This window comes from Acomys minous (genome assembly GCF_964271855.1).
Source record: "Acomys minous genome assembly, chromosome: 5".
Taxonomy (NCBI): Eukaryota; Metazoa; Chordata; class Mammalia; order Rodentia; family Muridae; genus Acomys; species Acomys minous.
The window spans coordinates 60,786,438-60,809,384 of NC_140494.1; the positions used below are offsets into that span (position 1 = coordinate 60,786,438).

General features: G+C 41.4%; 1 protein-coding gene across 10 annotated transcripts in view; it reads right to left on the bottom strand.

Annotated features, from left to right (window-relative positions):
* The window catches only part of CPLANE1 (ciliogenesis and planar polarity effector complex subunit 1), a 90,503-nt gene that overhangs the window by 56,122 nt on the left and 11,434 nt on the right, over positions 1-22,947 (bottom strand). For all 10 annotated transcript variants that reach the window (XR_014779548.1, XM_084783526.1, XM_084783527.1 and 7 more), the window contains 13 exons: positions 22,091-22,273; positions 18,732-18,981; positions 18,420-18,572; positions 17,524-18,278; positions 16,338-16,546; positions 16,052-16,132; positions 12,104-12,268; positions 9,285-9,458; positions 7,309-7,537; positions 6,376-6,515; positions 5,409-5,626; positions 5,079-5,243; positions 1,351-1,489 (listed from right to left, as the gene is read on the bottom strand). Coding sequence is in view for 9 of the 10 variants with exons in the window: in XM_084783526.1 (XP_084639652.1) it covers positions 1,351-1,489; positions 5,079-5,243; positions 5,409-5,626; positions 6,376-6,515; positions 7,309-7,537; positions 9,285-9,458; positions 12,104-12,268; positions 16,052-16,132; positions 16,338-16,546; positions 17,524-18,278; positions 18,420-18,572; positions 18,732-18,981; positions 22,091-22,273 (2,861 nt within the window). In the remaining variant the exon portion in view is untranslated. The remainder of the gene's footprint in view (positions 1-1,350; positions 1,490-5,078; positions 5,244-5,408; positions 5,627-6,375; positions 6,516-7,308; positions 7,538-9,284; positions 9,459-12,103; positions 12,269-16,051; positions 16,133-16,337; positions 16,547-17,523; positions 18,279-18,419; positions 18,573-18,731; positions 18,982-22,090; positions 22,274-22,947) is intronic.

Consider the following 22,947-nt stretch of genomic DNA (forward strand, 5'->3'; position numbering starts at 1 on the left):
ACACACACACACACACACGCACTCACTCACACTTTTTCTCTCCCTCCCTCTCTGTCTGTCTCTGTCTTTTGGGCCTGTCATACATATAACTGCACATAAATTATGAATTGGAAATCAATGTTTAAAAGAAAATGCAAATGAAGAACTCATTGGACAGTTAGTCATAAGAGGCATCTTCACTTGCTTGGCATAATGTACACATGTGTAACACTGGCTTTCAGAAGGCTAAGCTGTGAGGATCATGAGCTCAGCTAGCCTGGGTTATAGAGCATGAGAAACTATCTCAAAACATAAAGCCAAATAAAGATATATCAAAACAAAACTATCTCAGGGAGCTGCTACCTCAAAAACAAGGGCACATGAACATAAAGCTGATACTTTTTTGGCATCAAATAAATTTTGGCATACTGTTTCAAGAGGTAAGAAACGACTAAATTCAATAGCCAAAACACTAAGAATGTAACATTTATATAATTCCTGATTTTTTTATGGTTCTTCTCGCTGAAGGTAGTTTATTATATGTATGTATAATAATATAAATGTCTATGTAAAAAATAAAAAAAATTTTAATTAAATTCATTAACTCAGAAATTCCACTTCTGAGACTCTAAGGAAACTTTACAAGATACAAATCAAAACTGTTTATGTCAGAGGCAATGTAAAGCTTGCTAATAAAAGCCATCAAAATTAATTCATAATAATGTATGAAAAAAGCCTAGGTAGGGTAAATCATAAAAACAGGAAACAAAGTTGGTTCATCTATACAGACAGGTCCAAAGCCTGCCCACTTAACAGTATGGCATAAGTGCATCCTCACTGCAAAGGAATGACTACAAGGAAGGTGTTCTTGAGTGGTGAAACTCCAAATTTAAACAAGGAAGCAACAACAGTGTCCTAAGTGTCACAATTAACTCTGGTGCTCCATATTTGACCACCTCCTCTGGGTGGGGAGCCCTGGTCACACTCAAAGAAAGAATAAGCAGGCTACCAAGATGAGACTTGATAGCCTATGACCATATAGTGGGGAAGGAGGTCCCCCTCGGTCATAGACCTAGTGGAGGGGAATAGGGGGGAAAGTGGGAGGGAGGGAGGAACGGGAGGATACAAGTGATGGGATAACAATTGAGGTGTAATCTGAATAAATTAATTTTTTAAAATGAAGTTTAATTTACTACCATACATATAAAGCATCTGTATTTACATGTCAGAGAATGTCCAAGTGCAATTCCTAAGTACAATATCAAAGAGCAAACTAGAGTTAATAGTTTAGAAACTTTCCCAGACCGAGTAAAAACATACTACAGTTCATATGCAGCTGAGTTCTAACCAAGTAGCTCATTTCTGACAAACCTAGGGCTGTGATGGAAACGTCATCAAGCTTGCGGTCTCCAGCTGCTCCAGGTCTAAAGAATGCTATCCCTCCTTTACAGTAATCAAGTAAGGATTCCGGGAAAGAGCTAAGTGAAGGAAGGGACCCTTTCATTCGAATCTGAAAAAAAAGATAGACTATGTTAATCATTAGTAGCAAACAATCTTTACAGGAGCTGGGCAGTGGTGGTGCACGCCTTTAATCCCAGCACTTGGAAGGCAGAAGCAGGCAGATCTATGTGAGTTCGAGGCCAGCCTGGTCTACAAACACAGTCCAGGACAGCCAAGGGCTCTGTTACACAGAGAAACTCTGTCTCAAAAACAAACCAAACAAACAAACAAAAACAAAACAACAACAACAAAACTAATCTTTACAGGAAAGTACAAGGCAAGGCAGGCACTAAAACCACCGGCATAAGCAGCACTGTCCTCTGCTACAGCATAAACTGCCCTGCAGTGAGCTGCATTTTCAGACTCAGTTCACAAATCTAACTCAAGATATTCTCTACTGGAAAATAAAGAGGCGCTAAACCATCTGTAGACTCTTGTCAGTTTTCCTATATTCATCTCTGTCTTTCCCTACAGTAATGAGTAGGAAAATATTCAAATCTCATCTGAAATTAACAGTACAGTACCTAAAACAAATTTTAAAAACTTTACTTACACATGTAACTTTTTTTTTTTTAAATGAATCTAGAGGCTGGAGAGATGGCTCAGAAGTTAGAGCACTGACTGCTCTCCCAGAGGTCCTGAGTTCAATTCCCAGCAACCACATGATGGCTCACAACCATCTACAATGTGATCTCATGTCCTCTTCTGGCCTCAGATGCACATACAGACCAAGCACTCTATGTGTGATAAACAAAGAAATATTTTTAAAAGATGAAACTATAAATGACAACAATCGAAGGTCATCAACTGGCAACTCCTAAGAGACAATGACTCTAGATAAGGACTATCAATAAATGTCAGACTAGAAAAGAAGTTGATGAGTTAATGGGGTCTGACTTGACCCAAATTCCTTGAGCTATTTCACTTTTAAAACTGAAATAGGCATAGGGGCCACAGAGAAGTACCCAGTAGTTAGAAGGAATTCTTTCAAGATCTGAGCCTGAGCACAGTCAAGCTCTGCATTTCAGTGGGTAGACATCAACAACCAGTGCCCAGGAAATGAACGGCATGAGCAGGCTAATGGAACTAAATGAAGAAAGGACCACAGACGTAGACGCAGCTCCGGACAATCACCTGCTTATTTAACCTATCAAGGGTTTGTTTGGTTTTTATAATTTTTAAAGAGCAATACTGTTATAGATATCAAGAAAAAAGATGAGCAGTAAGTTTACAGCTTCCCTCTACCTGTCACTTCCAGAAAGATGTGATCTAATCAAATGCTCTGTAGGCATGCTAAGGGCAGCACCTCCATCAAATACTTTTTTAATAGGATGTTATTGAGAGGGAGACCCAGCAAGGACATGGGAACCCCAGGCCTATGGCCACATGAAACTGAACTGTCAGCACCTGCACAGTCTGGACGCTAGAAGGCAGCACAGCTCTGCTGCTACCCTTGATGGCTTACTGGGAGAAGCAGCTTAGCTCAAGTGGCTTCTGATGAGCAGAAACAGTGAGATAAGATAGCAAAGTTTTAAGTCACAAAATTTTGGCAATTTGTTAGAATGAAACAGAAACTAATATGGTGCAGATATTTAATTCAGTGTAATTTTTTTTAATTGGGATTAAAATTTAAAGACCATAAAGACCATCTTTTTATAAATGATGGCCACCTATCTGGTTTTGCTATATTCAATTAGTCAACTATAAATAATAACTATCTAATTCAAGAACATTTTCATCACACCACACACACACATTATTAGGAATTGCCACTTTCTAACTTCCCTTCTCCAGACTTTGGAAACTACCATCTACTCTTTGTGTCCACTCTAATGACAATGCACACCTCATTTTCACACCTCATTCTCTATTTAAAAAGCTTATTTGGGGGCTGGTGAGATGGCTCAGCAGTTAAGAGCACTGTCTGCTTTTCCAAAGGACCAGGTTCAATTCCCAGCACCCACATGGTGGCTCACAATTGTCTGTAACTCCAGTTCCAGGGATTCTGACACCTTCAGACCAATGCACAGAAAATACAATTAAATACATTATTTTTTAAAAAGATTATTTGGCCTGTCATCATGGTACACACCTTTACATCTCAGTGATCAGGCAGCAAAAACAGGTGGCTCTCTATGAGTTAGAGGCTAGACTGGTCTAATTCCAAGTACCAGGTCAGCCAGGCCTGCACAGGGAAATCATCTCAGAACAAACAAACAAAAGGTAACGGGGATGGGGGTGCTGGAGAAATGGCTCAGAGGTTAAGAGCACTGTTTGTTCTTCCAAAGGTCTTCAGTTCAATTTCCATCAACCACATGGTAGCGCGCAACCTTCTATAATGAGATCTGGTGCCCTCTTCTGGCCTGCAGACATACATGCAGGCAAAACACTATATACTTAATAAATCATTTTTTAAAAATTTAAATAATAATTTCGGGCTGAGGAAATGGCTCAATTGACACGTGAATGCCTGGAGCTAAGCTCAGATCTCCAGGATCCAAATTAAGCAGGACACAGAGTTTAAAATCCCAGTGTTCTCATGGCAAGATGACGGGGAGACAGGAGAGTCACTGGGAGATTGAGGCCACCTGGTCTGGCATATGCAGCAGCAAATTGTCAGACATAAGGAGAAAGGTGAGGAGTGACAGCCGAGTGACCTTGGGCCTTCACACACAGGCTGTGGTATGCATTCACTAGCTATCACATACACAAACTACATGCAGACATATATGTCACACATATATAAATATTTTTTAAGCTAATTTTGGCCAGGCATGGTGGTGCATTTCTGCTGAGGTGAATCCTAGCACTCAAGGCGGACTTAAAGGCTAATCTGGGTTATACAATGAGATTTTGTCCTGACTCAAAAGAAAAAAAAAAAGGCCAATTTTCAAAAATACCTGATAAGGACAACGTCACTGTATAAAGAAATGTATCCAATACCCTCTCAGCTAGTCCAAGTCAGGATGGAAGGGCATGAAAGGCCAAGAATCAAAGTGCGCAGCTCAGCAAACTGCAAAGGAAGTTCTAGCCAGAGAAGACTCTTGGCAGCACACAGGCAGGGACTCACTCTTACCTGCCCACGCCTGGCAGCACACAGGCAGGGACTCACTCTTACCTGCCCACGCCTGGCAGCACACAGGCAGGGACTCACTCTTACCTGCCCACGCCTGGCAGCACACAGGCAGGGACTCACTCTTACCTGTCCACGCCTGGCAGCACACAGGCAGGGACTCACTCTTACCTGCCCACGCCTGGCAGCACACAGGCAGGGACTCACTCTTACCTGCCCACGCCTGGAACCCACGGCCTTGCCACGGAACAGAGCCTAACTCCCCAGAGTGTGGGAGAGGGGAAGTCCCAAACAGAGGAAATCCCCCAAGATGTGTGCGATAGAAGAATAGGAACAGTCTGGAAGAACTTACTCCGTGGTGACACTTTCTATTGCCAATTAGAGTGAGCTCGCCCAAAGACTCATCTCTCAGACAGAAAAACTTGGCTTGAGTTGTTTTTTGTAAACAAGCCCGAGATTGTGACTCAGGGCAGGATCCTGAGGAAAGCACATGGTGTATGTGCTGAACGGCTCAGACGCACCATACCTTCTGCATGACTTTTCTTGCCCACCTCAGCTGCAGGATGTACCACTGCGCTACAGGAAAAGAACACCGAGCAGCTCGGAAAAGCAAGAGAACTCGCTGCAGGATTCCAGACAGCTTTTGGCGATTATCTTTTTCAGCTTTTAAAAGTAGATTGTCACCATGTTCCTGAGAACAACAGAGTGAGTATCTATTACTTACACAGCTATTTGGTATGTTACCTAAGACAATACACTTAGTAAATAGTTATGTTCTAACATAATCACTACTACCAGATTGTTTTGAAATGCAGGAAAATCAGCTTTCACTGAGAGCAGGCTGCACTGAGCTTACCTCACTAAGAACAGCTGGCTGGGGGCAATACAGTGGGGGTGCTGGAAGATACAGGTCGATGGGGACTAAGCCCCACAGCTTCTTACTGAAGGCCTTGGCCGAGTCCATCAATAGCTGCAGTGTCACTGAAATAATATCCGCGTCAGCCATGACTGCGGCTTTCAGCACTTCTTGCACAGAGCCAAAGAGCAGACTGGCATCTTCTTCTTCAATGGGATCTATCAAACATGACAGGAAGGAACAGCAGCCAGCTATGGCAGCTCACAATACAGTCCTAGCACTCGGGAGCAGCCTGAGGCAGGAGGAATGAAGGAATGCTCAAGGCCACGCTGTGATACACAACAAGACCGCCAACTCTAAGGTAAGCAAGTATAAATGTATGTACCAAACAGAACAGAACTCTAATGTGGCTGTTCTGGTTGTGGCAGTGCTGACAATTGAATCCAGGCCTCTTACCTGTCAAGTTAGTGTCCCACTACTAACTTTATCCCACTCCCGTAAGTATGTCTTCACCTGACATCAGTTTTCTTTTTCTTTCTTTCTGTGGTGCTCAGGATCAGACCTGAGCAATGCACATGCCCAGAGAGTGCGCTGCCACTGAGCTACGACTCCAGCTCATGGGGCTTCAGTTTTACATGCTCCCATGATTAAATATAAATAGTGTCCTCAAATTTTTGATAGTTAGACCAGGCATGGTGGCTCCTGCCTATAATCCCAGCACTCACAGAGGCAGAGGCAGGTGGATTTCTGTGAGTTCAAGGCCAGCCTGGTCTATAAAGTGAGTCCAGGGCAGCCAAGGCTACATGGAGAAACCCTGTCTCAAAAAAACCAAAAATAAAAAATTCTTTTTAATTAGTGTTGATAGTTTTCTCAGGGTATTAATATTTCTAAATATTCATAAGCATCTATAATAGCACAAGTTTTATATTAACCTGATACACTTAGAATATATGTAGGTAACACACACCTGTAAATTGCTTATATTTTGAGCCCTTTTCATTTTTTGTTTCCAAAGAGACTGGCTGACCTAAAAAACACTGCAGTTTTTCCTGGAAAATCTGTGCTGGTACCATATTTAATGGTAAGTGCATACCCTTTTTCTTGGACCTGAAATGAGATCAAATTAAGACAAATAAATAAAATGTTTAGAAAAAGGAAAGATTTTACATCAAGAAGTAAATGTATTTAAGAAAATATTAAAAAAGAAAATGAAAAGAAAATATTGCCGGTCACTGGTGACTCACACCTTTAATACCAGCACCTGGGAGGCAGAAGCAGGCAGATTGCTGTGAGCTCGGGGCCAGCCTGGTCTACAGAGCAAGTCCAGGACAGCCAAGGCTACACAGAGAAACCTTGTCTCAAGAAAAAAGAAAAAAACAAAAACAAAAAAAAGAAGAAAGAAAATACTGAGGCACTGCGACAGTCGCTTGTTCACCCTCCTTACAAAAAGGAAGCGCTGTGAAGAGCCTTCAGCTGACCCAGCTCTCCATTCTCACTGCCAGCCTTCAGAGGTATTTTACCCACACAACCCACAACTTCTCTGCCAAACGCTTTTGCTCATGCTTAGTATGTTCTCACTCCTTAGCTGCTCAATTCATCCAAATGCCATCTACTCTTCAGTGTGCGTCTGAAAGGACCGTCTCCCACAGGGAGTAGTTCTGGCCTTCCCTTCACTTGCTATTATCTACAAGGCCATTCCTTGGGCTGGAGAGATGGCTTAGCAGGTAAAGGCACCTGACTTCAACTCCTAACACACACATGGCAGAACCTGTCTTCTGACCTCCACACAGGCACTATGATATACATGCACCCAGACACGCACAACAAGATGATAAATAGATGGGGGGGGGGGAGCCAGAGAAGGGGGGGTAGACGATAGATAATCTTTTAAAATGCATACCTCACAGAATTACGATCATGTTTACAAAACACCTGGAAGGCCACGCCAATAGAAACAGATGTCTTCCAGTCTCCAAGTTTATGTGCCAACCACACAGCCTCTGGAATCAGGCCACCAATAAACAACAATTCAAGGGCATACTCAACTGTCCACACATTTGAGAGGTTCTGATCTCTAACAAAACTGGCCACCTTACAGTGTTGTAGAGGAATAAGTCGCAGGGAATGGTCTGTGAGTCAATTAGAGAGAACGGTATCACAATTGCATACATACCTTCTCACATGAAATAATCTCTTTAGCTAATCTTTTCAAACACAACAATGAAGAGGCATACAGAATGAAATCAAATAATACCCTCTAGAACATTTTTATTAATATTGAAATAAGTGCTTTCTTACTTAAATGGGCTATGTATAAAATACAAACATCCTTAAAAAATAAACACAGCAGAAATAAAATAAGCGCATTATACAAAATAAAGGTGAACACTGTTAGATAAAATGTATATACCACATACCAGACCAGGGGCTATAGCAGTGGTTCTCAACCTTCCTAACACTCTGATCCTTTAATACAGTTCCTCAGGTTGTGGTGACCCCAACCATAAAATTATTTCATTGCTACTTCATAACTGTCATTGGACTACTTATGAATCGTAATGTAAATATCTGATATGCAGGATATCTGATAAGTGACCCCTGTGAAAAAGCTGTTTGACGCCCCCCTCAAAGGGGTCATGACCCATGGGTTGAGAGCTGCTGGGCTGCAGAGCTGGCTCCATGGCTAAGAACATGGACCCGACCAAGATTCAGCTCCCTGCACCCATGGCCAGCAGCTCACACCCACCTGGACTCCACTTCCAAGGGACCTAATGCCCTCATCTGGTCTTGAACACTGCACTCATAAGTACATACCCACCCACAAACATGCATGCATATGTAATTAAAAGAAAATAAATGTTTAAAAATGTATGATCAGCCGGGCGTGGTGGTGCACGCCTTTAATCCCAGCACTCAGGAGGCAGAGGCAGGTGGATCTCTGTGAGTTCGAGGCCAGCCTGGTCTACAAAGCGAGTCCGGGACAGCCAAGGCTACACAGAGAAACCCTGTCTCGAAAAAACAAAAAAAAAAAACAAAAAAAAAACCCAACAACAAAAATAAAACAGGCATATCTGTGTGTCTCTGTACCAGGACAGCACAAATGGACTGCATGCTTGTGTGTGTGTCTGTAGACTCTGAACTCACTATGTAGACCAGATAGGCACAGACAGACTGATCCTGAGCTGCTAGTCCACCAGTCTAGTCTGCTTGGTGTACTTCAACCCAGTGACAGACCCTGTCCCCTGACTCCAAAACAACATAGAGAAAGCCTGGGCAGATAGTGCCTAAGGAACGACACACACACACACACACACACACACACACACACACACACAAGCAGTGCACACACACAAGCAGTACACACACGCACGAACACACACTAGAGAACTGGTAGCACGGCACAGCACGTGACACTCCCAGAACTTGAGAAGCAGAAGCAGGAGGAGCAAAGGGAATTCAAGGCCGTCCTTGGCCCGCGGCCCCTTTAAGGCTTACATGGGCCACATGAAACCTTATCTCAACAAGCAACAGCAGGAAAGGATCTGAGGTGCAGCTCACTTAGCACTTGGCAAGCATGCGTGAGACTGTGGCTTCGACACCTCCTACTGCCGGATGGATAGATGGACGGACAAGGAAAAAATATGTAAGGAAGGAAGATAACTTAACGTGAGCCGTGTATAAGTAACAGCTCACACCTTTAATCTTAGCTATTCAAGAGTCTAAAACAAAAACCCTGTCTTGAAAAAACAAAACAAGCAAATAAGTAAAAGCTAAAACAAATAACAGTGGGTTGAGAAACGGAGAAAAGCTTGAGTAACAACTCAAAACAGTGCGATTTAGATACCATGTGTAAAAAGCAAGGTAGACAAGTATTACCTGCTTTAATATGAAGTGGAGGAAGAACATTCACACTATGAGGTGGCAGGATGAACAGTGGCTCATTGGTGAAATAGGCAGCCATGAACCGCGCCATGCACTGGACAACCCCGAGGGCGGCCTGAGGGTGCACATTTCCAGTCACTGCAAGCTCACAGTGAGACTTCTCAGAATCTAAGGAATATAGCAAACGACCAAGAGAGTCTCAACAAACTATAAAAAGGTAAAACTATTTAAGACAACCCACACTCTCAGGCCCATCCAGACTCACATCCCAGTGCATGCCAGCTGGGTGCCGCCCACGTCCCTTGCCCAGGCCCACTTGGAGTTGCTGTACATTATCCCCACTGTTTGTGGTACACTGGTGATATAGTGTAGGCACAGCTGTCTTTTTTTTGTTTTAAGATTTATTTATTATTATGTATACAGTGCTCTGTTTGCATATACTCCTGCAAGCCAGAAGAGGGAGCCATATCACATTACAGACGGTCATAAGCCAATATGTGGTTGCTGGGAATTGAACTCTGGACCTTTGGAAGAGCAGGCAGTGCTCTTAACCTCTGAGCCATCTCTCCAGCCCCGAACAGCTTTCTTTTAATACAGTGCTTGAAGCCATAGCTAGAGCATTAAGACAAGAGGAGGAAATTAAAGAGACACTAATAGGAAAACAAGTCAAATTATCCCTATTTATAGATATGATAATACATATATGAAATACCAAAAATTTCACCATAAAACATCTAGGGAAAAAAAAACTATACATTCAGTGGCAGAATATACAAACACACAAAATCAACTTATAAAAAACAGTAGCCTTTTTATATATCTTTTACAATACAGCAATCATAGGCACACTCCCATTCACAGTAACCTCAATAAGTAAATATCTATCTAGGAATAAATCTAGCCAAGGAGAAAAAGGAACTGAGAAAGGCACGAGAAGACGGAAAGATCTCTATGTTCATGAAATGGTAGAATACCGTAGAAACGACAATCCTGCCAAAATCACACATTCAATACACTCCCAATCAAAATATTCATAATGTTCTTCACAGAAACAAAAAAAAAAGGCATTAAAATTCATATAGAAGCACGAAAACCTCAGATAGCCAAGCAATACTGAGTAAAGAGAACAACACTGGAGGGATTACTATATCAGATCTCACGATGTATTAGAGTTATAATAATAAAGACATCACAGTATGGCACATAGGCGACAAATGGGACAGAAGACCCAAACCTAATTACACACCATTACAACTATCCCATATTTGACAGAGATGCCAAAAATATAACTCGAGGAAAGACATCAACTTTATTAGTGTTCTGGTTAGTGTTTTTGTCAGTTTAACACAAGCTAGTGCTGTCAGAAGAGGAACCTCATTTGAGAAAACCGCATCCACCAGTCTGCCTATAGCATGCCTGTGGGCATTGGCTTGGTTAACTACTGATGGAAGAGGACCCAGGCCAACTGTGGACAGTGCCACCTACGAGCAGGAAGTCCTGGGTGGTGTAAGAAAGCATGCTGAGCCAGGAATGACTGTAATCCCTGTAATCCCAGCACTCAGGGCGGCAGAGGCAGGCAGATGTCTGTAAATGGAAGGCCAGCCTGGCCTGCAAAGCTAGTCCAAGACAGCCAGGGATACACACGGAGAGACCTTGTCTGGAAACACCTGGCGCTGGGGAGGTGTGCTGAGAAGCCAGCAGCAGCAGCAGTCACTCCTCCATGCTCTCCAGTGTCTACCGTTAGTTCCTGCCCTGATCTCTTCAAGATGGACTGTAGGCTACAAAGTGAAATGAATCCTTTCCTTCCCTAGTTTCTTTTCATCAGTGTTTTGAGCACATGCGTGCGTACATATGTGTGTGTGTGTGTGTGTGTGTGTGTGTGTGTGTGTGTGTGATTACTTCTGTTTTAGTTGTTTTGAGGCAGGGTTTCGCAGCTTGCCTGGAACTCACTAGGTAGACCAGGTTGGCCTTGAACTCAGAGATTCACCTGCCTCTTCCTCGTGAGTGCTAGGGTTATTGGCCAGTGTTTTATCATAGCAATAGAAAGCAAAGTAAGACAAATAATGCAGAGAAAGCTGGACATACACATGTAGAAAAAGCAAATTAAACCCTGTTTACCACCCTGTATAACAATCACCTCCACTGACTCAAAGACCTCAATGCCGGATCTGAATCTGCTGGAAGAAACACAGGCAGCACGCTACAGGACACAGGTACAGGAAAGAACTCTCTGAGTAGGATTCCACTTGCACAGAAATTAAAGCCAACAATTGATAAATATGATTTCATAAAATTGAAAAGCCTCTGCACAGCAAAGGAAACAAGTAAGTGATGAGAAAGCCCACATAGGCTTAGCCAGCTATGTATCTATCCTACAGGGGATTAATATCCAGAATATACAAGGAACTTAAATTACAAAGGCCTGAGAAAAGCAAGGACGTATGAAGCATGAGAACACATTTTGACTCCTTGAGAGAAGTAATTTTAATAAATTCTTGTATAAATCTCAAAGAACAGTTGTGTTATAAGCCATTGAAAAGACGATAGTCCAAAATCCAAAAAGAATAACTGTCACTGTAAATTTTTATACATAAACAATTTGTTATCTAAATCAACAAATAAAAAATGATGCTATTAAGTCAGTGGGATGGCACATGCCTATAAACCCAGCACTCAGGAGTTTGAGGCAGGAGGATTGCCATGAGGCCGAGGCCAGCAAGGGGCTGGTTACCTGAATACCAAGAAAGCCAGAGAGAAACACAGCAAGACGCTGTTTCTAAATAAATAAATAAAGTGAACTTTAGAACATGTACCTAAGCAGTCTTTCCTTTCTTTAACAGGTAGCTGGGACCAGCTGAGTATCTCTCTTACTAGGTGGTCACATAATCCTTGAGCATCGTTTAAATTATAGCAGTAGAGATGGCAGTACAAGAGCGAGAGATAGTAGCGTAACTGAAGAAAGCGCGTCCTTCTTCCTCCTGAAACAGAAAAGAATGAAGCTCATGAGCACGGAGCAAGGGACTGCTCTCTGGCCAGTGCCCTGTGTGAGGTTTGTGAGCATTCATCAAATTATACAATTAGACATGAAGGTGGCTTGTGCTGGGGGAGGGGCTAATGTATTTTGATGCTAATTACTGCTTGCTGTCTCTGTGGCCCACCTTTTGATTAATAAAAAGCCACCCCACCTGGGCAGGGCAGAGGAGACAGAGGTGTGGCTAAGGGTCCCTGGTTTTAGAAAGAGGAATCCTGGGAAGAAGAGGAGAGACGACCACAAGGAAAAAGGAGAAAGTCCCAAGAAGAAAGAGAGGAAGGCCGCTGTGGGTTAGGTGGAGAAGCACGTGGCCTGCGAGCATGGAGAATCTGGCCCAGATGAAGAGCATGAACAAGTGTGTGGGATTACTGATGGGAGGTAGCTTGATAGAAGTTATTAAAAACAGATGGCATGGGACTGGGGCAGGTATTGCCCTACTATGGGAAGTAGTTTAGAGGATTAATGTCTGCCCTGCCCCAGGGTAACTAAGGCTATTTTAAAATATAACAAGTGTCTGTGTCTTAATTGATTGCTAGCTGAGCATACTGATCACACTAATAATACTAGTAATTTTTAAACAATTAGTGGCCCAACATGGGGCGCCACTTTTTGTTTTTAAATGGTCTGTATTATCTGTAGGTTGATGGCTAGCAATCAATTAAGACACTGACACTGACACTTGTTATATTTTAAAAATCTGGGCCAGATTCTCCATCCACGCGGCCAGGTGCTTCTCCTCCAGCTAACCCATGGCGGCCTTCTACTCCTCTCCCTTCAGGTCTCACTCCCGGTCTTTCTCTTCTTCCCAGGATTCCTCTCTCTCTTTCTTGGGACCCTTAGCCACACCTCTGTCTCCTCTGCCCTGCCTAGGTGCAGCAGCGGGGGTCTATTTTGATGTCTCTGACCCATGTCACCACCAAAGGCCATGTGAACCTTCCTGGTTTGGGCTGCCACCTGATACTCTAGGGCTATGCAGAGCTGGCCCTGACCATCACAGGACCACTGCATACTCAGGAGAGTTAGCCCTAAGGGTGTGAGAGCAGGAGAGCTCTCCCTGCCCTTCATTGGCCATAGCACTGCACCCCAGAGAAGGGCCAGGAAGCATAGTAGCTGGCCCTGTTTTGGGGAATTGTAGGTAAACTGGCCTTGAGGGCATGAATACAGAAGAGCTGGTCACATCCCTCGCTAGGCATGCAGTGATGTGGGTAAGGGAGAGATGCCCCCCACCCCCGCCCCTCTTTCCCTGGTCACCACAGGAGAGGTGGCTCCAAGAGCATCAGAGCGGGAGAGCTGGCCTTGCCCCCTGGTGGCTGGGGCACTGAGCTGGCCCTGTCCCTCACCTGGGTAGTACTGGAGAGCTAGCCCAGGTGGCATGGGTACAAGAGAACTGTCAGGCTGACCAAACAATCTACCACCCAGACCCAGATACAGGGATTTGAGTTGGTGCACCCCAACATCTACCCCATCTATAAACTGCCGAAGCACATGAAGAGGTTGGTCCTCCAGAACCAAAGCTGCAAGACCTCCATGACACAGGACAACAACAAGATATCCCCAAGGAGTCCCAGTGTGGATCCAGTGTGGACAGTGTAGCAGGAGCCAGAGCCTTGAACCAGACCAATGGTGTACTGCAATGAACATTTGCAAGTAAATCTGCTGTTTGGGCAAAAGGGTACACTGTGTGACATACAACTTGCACAGTGAAATTGTTTTGTTTTGTTTTGGAGGGAAGGTTGCAAGGGCATAGGGCAGATATGAGGGGATGATGTACATGTCATGAAATTCACAAAGAATCAGTAAAATCTCTTTAAAAGAGAGAGAGCACAAGTGCTTACTTTATCCAGTTAACCAGATCTCAGAACTGAGAACTACATTAAACTTTTTCGACAAATCTACTCAATCAGTTTCCATTAATCAAACGTGCTATGTTTCTGTTAAATATGATTCCATTCCATTACCACTGATGTTGCTTTGGTTCAGACTCTTCATCTGAGTAAAGATCTTGCTTTCTGTATAACCCACCACCCTCCAACCACAAACATTTCAAAGTGGCCTTCCTAAATGACCTATAAAGGTGCTCCTTGAGAATTCCCGAAATTTGTGGACAAATGGATTGAATTAGAAATGATCATAATGAGTGAGCTAACCCAGAAGCAGAGAGACTCAAATGGTATATACTCACTTATAACTGGACACTAGCCCAAGGGGCATGTCCCATGAAAGTCTGCACCTACCAGGAAAGTGGGATAGAGGTGAGGACATCCTACTGAGACTCTAGATGAGAAAAATATAGGGGATAGGGAAGTAGGTGGATCCAGAGGGTCCTAGAAACCTACAAGAGGACATTATGATGGGTGGATCTGAGCCCAGGGGTTCTGCTTGATCTAAGGCACCAACCAAGGACAAAACATGCAGTCATCATCAAACCCCTACCCAGATCTAGCCAAGTTAACATTCTCCACAGTTAAGTGGACTGGGGACTGACTTTCACAGGATCTCTGGTGCCCCATATTTGGCCATGTCCCTTGGTTGGGGAGGCCCAATGGCACTCGGAGGAAGGATAGCGGACTACGAAGAAGAGACCTGATACCCTAGCACCATATTCAGGGGGAGGAGGTCCCCCTCAGTCACAGTCATAGGGAAGGGGGATTGGGGTGAAAGTGGGAGGGAGGGAGGAATGGGAGGATGCATGGGATAGGACAGAAAATGAGATGTAATAGGAATTATTTTACTTTTCAATAAAAATGTGTTGAAAAAAGAAAAAAAACACTTAAAAAAAAGGTGCTCCTTGACTTTTAACAGGGTTATTAACCAATAAACCCATCACAAATGAAAATATCATACATCTAAAATGTGTTTGTGAGGCGAAAAGATAGATCTGCATTAAAGAGTACTTGCTGCTCTTGCAAAGGACTTCTAAACTTTGTGATGACGGGAAAGCCATGTACATGCAGTAGAAACCTAAATTTGTTTTCCAAATTTTTGCTGAGCTAGAAGTTATGTGTAGCAGGCAATGCTAAAGAATAGCAGAGAAGCCAGGCGGTGGTGAGGCAGAGGTACTTGGGAGGCAGAGGCAGGTGGATCACTGTGAGTTCGAGGCCAGCCTGGTCTACAAAGTGAGTCCAGGATAGCCAAGGCTACACAGAGAAACCCTGTCTCCAAATATCAAAAAAAAAAAAAAAAACCCACAATAATAACAATAAATAAAAAATAAAAACCCATATAAATCATACTTAGCTCCACTATTCTGTTTGACCTGAAACTCAAATTTCTTTAAAGGCCAGGAAGTTTAGCTCCATGGTTTGCTTAATGTCTGTAGAAAAGTGGTAGGATACTTTTTTTTTTTTTTTTTAGTGGTAGGATATTTTATGTATAGTTTCCCATTCAGATATTTGTAGTGCCTTTACAAGGAAAAAAATATTTAGGGTCTAAATTTCATTCTGTCTGTTAACATTCAACCACAGGTTTTATCATTAAACAAGGTGGGGTGTGGTGGGCAGGAAACTTAACTAGGAAGCACTGAAAAGATTCTTGGTGCCATGATTTTAGAAATCAAGAATAATTTAAAACACAGTATGTCTAACAGTCAAGTTCCCTATAGTCTGCACCTTACTTACACAGTAGATAGTGTGAACACTCTGAACCTTGTACTATTTTTATCCGTAGCAAGTTAATTTATGTTCTTGCCAATACAGTGTTACTTAAAAAAAAAAAAAAAAGCATCCTTTACCTTTCTCTTGGGTTTCTCGTAAAGCGTTCTTCCACAGACAAACTGATTTTTCATATGATGCTAGCAGAAAACACTCTTCACCTAAGGATGATTTTACCCAACATTAGTTACGAGTTGAAGTTGATTACATAACATTTAAAGTTTACATTGTTTAAAATTCAGTAGATACATCTCCAGCCTAAAATTACTCTGAAAATCAAATTAAGTGCAACCCATTTTGAAAAACCAAAGCCCAGTTCATCATTTCACAGGTCCAAGAGTTAGGAACTGTTTGTAAGGTACTAACCACTGATAGGTGTAAGTTCTAAGGTTTGATTCAAGGTATCCCCGGCCATCTGCAAATTAGTCTGGAGATGACATAATAGAGTCTTGACAAAGGATACTTCATGTGTTGTATTTTCATTTAGTTGTCTGTCATCTTCAGGAATTCTTTGGTTTAACTGCGCTTCATACCATAAGGTTTTTTTGTATAATAGTCTCCAAAGAGCAATCAATCTGAACACAAAATTAAAAAATAATCAGAATCAAGTTTCATGAGTAAAGAAACTGAGTGTAGTTCCCTGCATGGGCAATAGAAAGTCTGACCAGGTTCATGATCAGTCAAGCAATCAAAAGACATAAACTATGTACGGCAAATGTATGTAAGGACCACGAGACTTTCAAAAATGTTTTAGTGTCTGTGTATACTTTCCTCTTTTTTTGTTTTTGTTTTGTTTTGTTTTTTGTTTTTCAAGACAGAGTTTCTCTGTGTAGCCCTGGCTGTCCTGAACTCGCTTTGTAGACCAGCCTGGTCTCGAACTCACAGAGATCCACCTGCCTCTGCCTCCCGAGTGCTGGGATTAAAGGCGTTGCCACCATGCCTGGCACACCTCCCACTATATACTTAACTTTTATTATGTACTTTCAAAATCATTAGAGCTTCCTAAGACCATAAAAAAAGAAAAAGAAAAAAGAAAAAAAAAAAGTCCATTTAGTATTTGAGAAAAAAACCTGAAACAACTTTTAATTGACAAGTAAAATTTACACAAGAGGCTGGAGAGATGGCTCAGGGGTTAAGAACATTTGTTGCTCTTCTAGAAGACCTGAGATTGCATCTCAGCACCATACTGGGCAGCTCACAACTGCCTGCAATTTCAGCTCCAGAGGATCTGATGCCCTCTTCTGGATTCCATGGGCACCCACACAAACACACATTCATATACATAAACTAAAACAAAAAAGAAATGTTTAAAAATCATATAGACATATCTGGAAGATCTGCTGCTATTTTTAATACTTAAAATTTTTAAATTAACATATTTTAATGCTGGGGTCCAGTGGTTACAAAGTTTCCTTCTGGAGTAAAACCTATTCTGGGAGTAATACTAATGGTTTAAAACCTTATAAATGTGCTAAATACTACCAAATTATACACGTCTTACTACAGCATACGAAATCTAATGGTGTTTCAATGATAAAATTAGTATTCTTACCTGTGACCTGGCTTTTGAACAAGATTTGTCACTTGAGGAAAAATCTTTAAAGCTGAGTCCCAAGACCAACTTTCCTCAGAAGACTGAAAAATAGGAACCATCAATGAGTCTAGCTCAGCTGGTCTGCTTTCATCAGCCGGTGCTGAAACAGCCTCAGGCTGAAGACTGCATATGCCATTTAAATAGTCAGCTACAGTCTGGAGTAAAGAAAAGCAAGCTAAAAGTTTCTCTGAGAATAACCCATTTGTTTGCTGCTGAGTCAGTAAGAGCTTTACAGTATTTGAGGTGAGCTTTATCAAATGGCACATATTTTGTCTGCATCTCATATCCCAATAGTGGACTGACAGACACTGATGGAACAGCTGAAAGATACAAAGTATCCAAGCATTATGCTTCAGAGTCCTATTTAAAAAAAGATCCAATTTAGGCAAAGGACATTTTATAAACTGAAGAATATAGAAAAAATGAGTGATGCAAAGTACTGTGTAATTTAACATTAACTTTCTTTCTGTTACATTTCTTGAAATTCCTATAGTCCAAGCTGCAAGTAGATCTTTCTGGATACAGTGCAGTTCTGCAGTGGTTCTGTCTGTCTCCTTGGAATCATCCTTTGCATGAACTGTATCAAACATAGATGCAAATTCCAATCTTCCCTCCTTGACAATGCTCAACGGTAGGTCTTTTCTTTGGTTACAGAAAGGAAATAAGTTGTCTGGAAATTGTTCAACCTCATTAGTTTCTTCTCCATCAAAATCCTACACACAAGGGGAGAAATTATATTTAATACCATTGAAGCCTTATGCACAGAATCACTGTGTTGTTCTTAGATGAGTATTTCCTTTAACAAACAAACCAGTTAACTTCTTAGAATAAAGTCAATATGTACTAAAAAGTACCTGGAAATCTGTGCTTTCATTTAATTTCACTGTTTCTTCTGCCTGCAAGAATCTGGGGACCATGTAGTGTATTGAACTTTCCTTTCCTTGACGCTTTAACAGGCTAGACCTCAAAGAATCCAGAGATCGAAAGTTCAGCCCTTTATCCTTTGGCTGTAGAAAAATAGACAAATGATTTCCAAAGGAAATTTTTACCTGTAAATCTAAAGCAATTAAAACTTCTGGTGTCAAAAAGACTAAACACTGTCAAAAGTTTTAACTTTGAAAGGAGCAGAAAGGCAGCTTTATCACATATTCCAGGAGGTACTGTACCTTAGACAGCGTCACACTTTGGTATACTTTCTCAAGCCTCTGGGTTGAATCAAGTAGCAACGACCTCATGAGCACTGTAGGAGACTGGTTATCACAAAACCGGAGGGTTGTGACCATGTATCCATCAGAAATAATAAGGTAGGGCAGGCGTGAGTGTGCTTTTATAGAAAACCTCTGTCTCAGAGGGTCACTCTCAGAGGCTGGCGAGTCTACAGAATTATTTGGGTCTTGAAATGTGAGCTGCTGTGGTCTAGCAAAGAAACAGGAAAAGTCACAATCAGCAAGACAAGGATCTTAAAGAAAGTGATCAGATTATTCAAAAAAAAAAAAAAAGGCAGAGTAACCACAAAGAACGATAAAAAAGCAAGCAAATGAAACAGACATCAAATTTAAATTAACATTTCTGGAAATATAACAGTGATCAAAACATATGTTCTTATATATTTCCAAATTTTCTCCTTAATTTTGTGGCATCTATTATTTTTGTTTTGTTTCTAACTATACGCAACTTGATTGAAAAAAAAGTGACTTTCTTTCTAAAATATATAAATGTAGGAATAAAATTAGAAGAATTACAATTAGTATAGTTGTTTTAAAGAGGAAAAAAAGAAACAGAAGGACATTTGGAGAATATAATTGTGGATGACATTTTATGAGTTTAAAATTAAATTCTCTCACATAAATATACATCTGTTAGCCAGGTGTGGTGGTGCACGCCTTTACTCCCAGCACTGGGGGAGGCAGAGGCAGACAGATCGCTTGGTATTTGAGGCCAGCCTGGTCTGCAAAGCAAGCCCAGAACAGCCAAGGCTACACAGAGAAACCATGTCTCAAAACCCAAAAACAACACATGTATGTATGTATGTGTGTGTGACACACACACACATACACGCCTATTAAGTGCACAGCTCAGTCTGGTCTTTGGCACAAAAACAAATTAGGATGCCCAAGATTTCGAATATAGATTTTTATCATTAGCTAAATGTCCACAACAGGTTAGTCAGAATAATGTACAGAACCATTAAAAAACAGTGTCTGACAAGAAGTGATGTATAAAAGATACTGTTAAGTGTATCAGTCTATAGAAAGGAAACTGATGTGGGTGTGTCCTTGACTAAGCTTAGCAATTAGCAATGACTTTTTTTTTTTTTTTTTTTTGGAGACAGGGTTTCTTTGTATAATCCTTGGCTGTCCTGAAACTTACTTTTTTCTTTTCTTTTCTTTTTTAGTCTAGACCTGGCCTTGAACTCACAGAGATCCGCCTGCCTCTGTCTCCTGAGTTCTGGAACTAAAGATTAACCTATAGGTTAAAAAAAAATTTTTTTTTATGTGTATGGGAATTTTGTCTGCACGAAGGTCAACACATGTAGTGCTGAAGGAGGCCAGCTAAGGATGTGCCCATTGAGCTCCGTGAGGAAAAGCACTTGCCACATAAGCCTGACATGTTAAGATGAAAGGAGAGAACTGCTTCTACATACACACTGAAACATACCTGCACCCACATACACAACATGATACACATGGGGCCGGGCGTGGTGCGTACGCCTTTACTCCCAGCAATCAGGAGGCAGAAGCAGGTGGATCACTGTGAGTTCGAGGCCAGCCTGGTCTACATAGCGAGTCTAGGACAGCCAAGGCTAACACAGAGAGACCCTGCCTTGAAAACAAAAACAAACAAACAAAAAAAACAAAACATGATACACACACACACAAATAATAAAATAATAAAGATTCAGTTAAAAAGTAAAATAATAAAAGCTCCTTTCAGGTAATTTATTATATATTGAAAAACTAACATATTACTGTTATTATAAATGCAATATTTGGAAGACAATACCCTAAGATGTTAATTTTTTTTTTTTTTTTTTTTTTTTTTTTTTTTGGTTTTTCGGCTGTCCTGGACTCACTTTGTAGACCAGGCTGGCCTCGAACTCATAGCGATCTGCCTGCCTCTGCCTCCCGAGTGCGGGGATTAAAGGCGTGCGCCACCATGCCCGGCTAAGATGTTAATTTTTATCTCTGAAGATTAGGATTATAAGAATCATTTTTATACTATTTAATAATGTGCCATGATTTTCAATTTTTTTTTCCAAATAATTAGAAAAAAGCAATCAATTTGAAGCTCCTTAAAATGTAAACTTTAAAAAAGAACGTAAGGAAATTCCAGGAATTATAAATTAAGAGTTGGGTTTTCAGCACCGCCACAAAGGCTCAAAATTGTCTGTAACCTCAGTCCCAGAGAATCTAACACCCTTATCTGGCCTCTTTGGGCTCCGTATGTACAAAGCCACAGACATACATGCATACACATAAAATTTTTTAAAAGGCTTTAAAAAACCCTTTCACTGTAGGACTTGACAGTGTTCCTGTAGCATTAATCTGCCACTGAAACTTAAGCATTGCTTTTCTGCTAAACAGAATCAAGGATGTGCCCTTGTCGGTTTCTTTTCCATAGACTTAGAAATTTCAAAAGTCATTTCCCGCTTTTCCATCTAAAAAATAGCTTTTGTGGCTGGAGAGCTGGCTTAGCAGTTAAGAAATTTTGCTGTTCTTCCAGAAGACTAGAGCTTGGTTCCCAGCACCCATGTGGGGCAGTCACGTCACCTATAAATTCAGCTCCAGGAGCGTGTAAGGACTCCAGCCTGCACTCACCAACCCAGCTCCACACATTCTTTAAGATGATTTAATTTCTAAAACAGCTCTCTCTATGTACACCTAACTGTATACAGTAAACAAAGAGTTACTCGGCACTAGTTTTGTATGAGACCCACATATATAGTCCCTCAATCCTAGGAGACAATTACTGTCATCCACATTTCACAGGAAAAGAAGCTGAGACTTTAAGAACAACTTACTCACGTACAGAACTAAAACACAGGAAATCTAGTACTTGAAATGATTTGCCTGACTACAAAGTCAAATTACTACCTTCTTTCACAATTATAATCCAAATATGGCTACACTCTACATGTAGTGTATGACTAAAAGACTTTGTCCTTTGGAAAAAATATGTCAATTTTCAGTTACTAAGTTCTCTCATGCTATACTTTTACAATAATAAATGTCATGTTTTACTAACTTTTATAATAAAGACAAGTTTTTAGTACTACTAAGTATTTAAATAACTTTATACTTACATCATCACAATGTCAAATTTTCACCAGGATTAAGCCACAAAAAAAAAAACAGGAAGAAAACTATAAATAATTAGGAACAAATAAGAAACAGATATTGACATGATAGACTCACAGAAAGAAAAATACAAATTTGGGGATGAAACTGATTTTGTAAAAATATGCAATAAAAATTAATCATAAAAGAAAATAAAGTATATAAACAAAACAATTCAAATTTCTCACCTATATGTTATTAGTGGGTGAAGAGGAATAAATTCAGCTGGCCCAAATTCTATAGAGCAACCAAATGTAACTAATGTTAGCAAGTCACCTAGGCAGGTCAATAAAACCAGGGAGCCTCGCTTTAATACACAAGCCAGAAAAAGACTGTCATGCGTCCAGCTGATATCACCTACCCAATATGACCTAGAAAAGAACAAATGACAGTTTTAGAAAGGGCAGGATAGTAGGCAGCTCTCACATAAATTCTGTGAATTTTACTTCGTAGGAAAAGAAAGGCTTACATCTATCTACTCCAACAACATTTCAATTAGAAATTTAGTTAGATCTGTAAGCAATTCAGAAAGGAAATATCCCACAACGTTGAGCCAATCAGTCACTCATCTTCTCAGAACGAGCTGTAATCTCACAGGCACCTACAGCCAGGACTGACGGACAGAGTCTGAGACGGAGCCTACCCACTCCGCAGCCTGACACAAGTCCCACTCACTAGCACACCGCCTCTTCCCAAAGCTGGTCCCCACTCCTCAGCTCCCTCAGCATCAATGTGTCACTAGAACAAAAGCAGCTCCCATCCCATCTGACAATGGCAGACATGAGTCAAAGCAGCACTGAGCGGAAAGGAACTGTAGGGAAGGAAAGAATGAAGAGAAGGGGCCGGACGGCCTGGCCATAAGCAGATCCGGAGACTAGCACAGACAGTGTTCAGAGACAAACAGGTGAGGAGCTCAAGAGGAAATCTCTGTACTCCAATCTTGTACAGTCTTTCCCTTTAACTGTTTGGAGACAAGCTCACTCTCTATAGCCCTGGCTGTCCTGGAACTTGCTATGTAGACCAGGCTGGCCTCACTTCCAGAGAC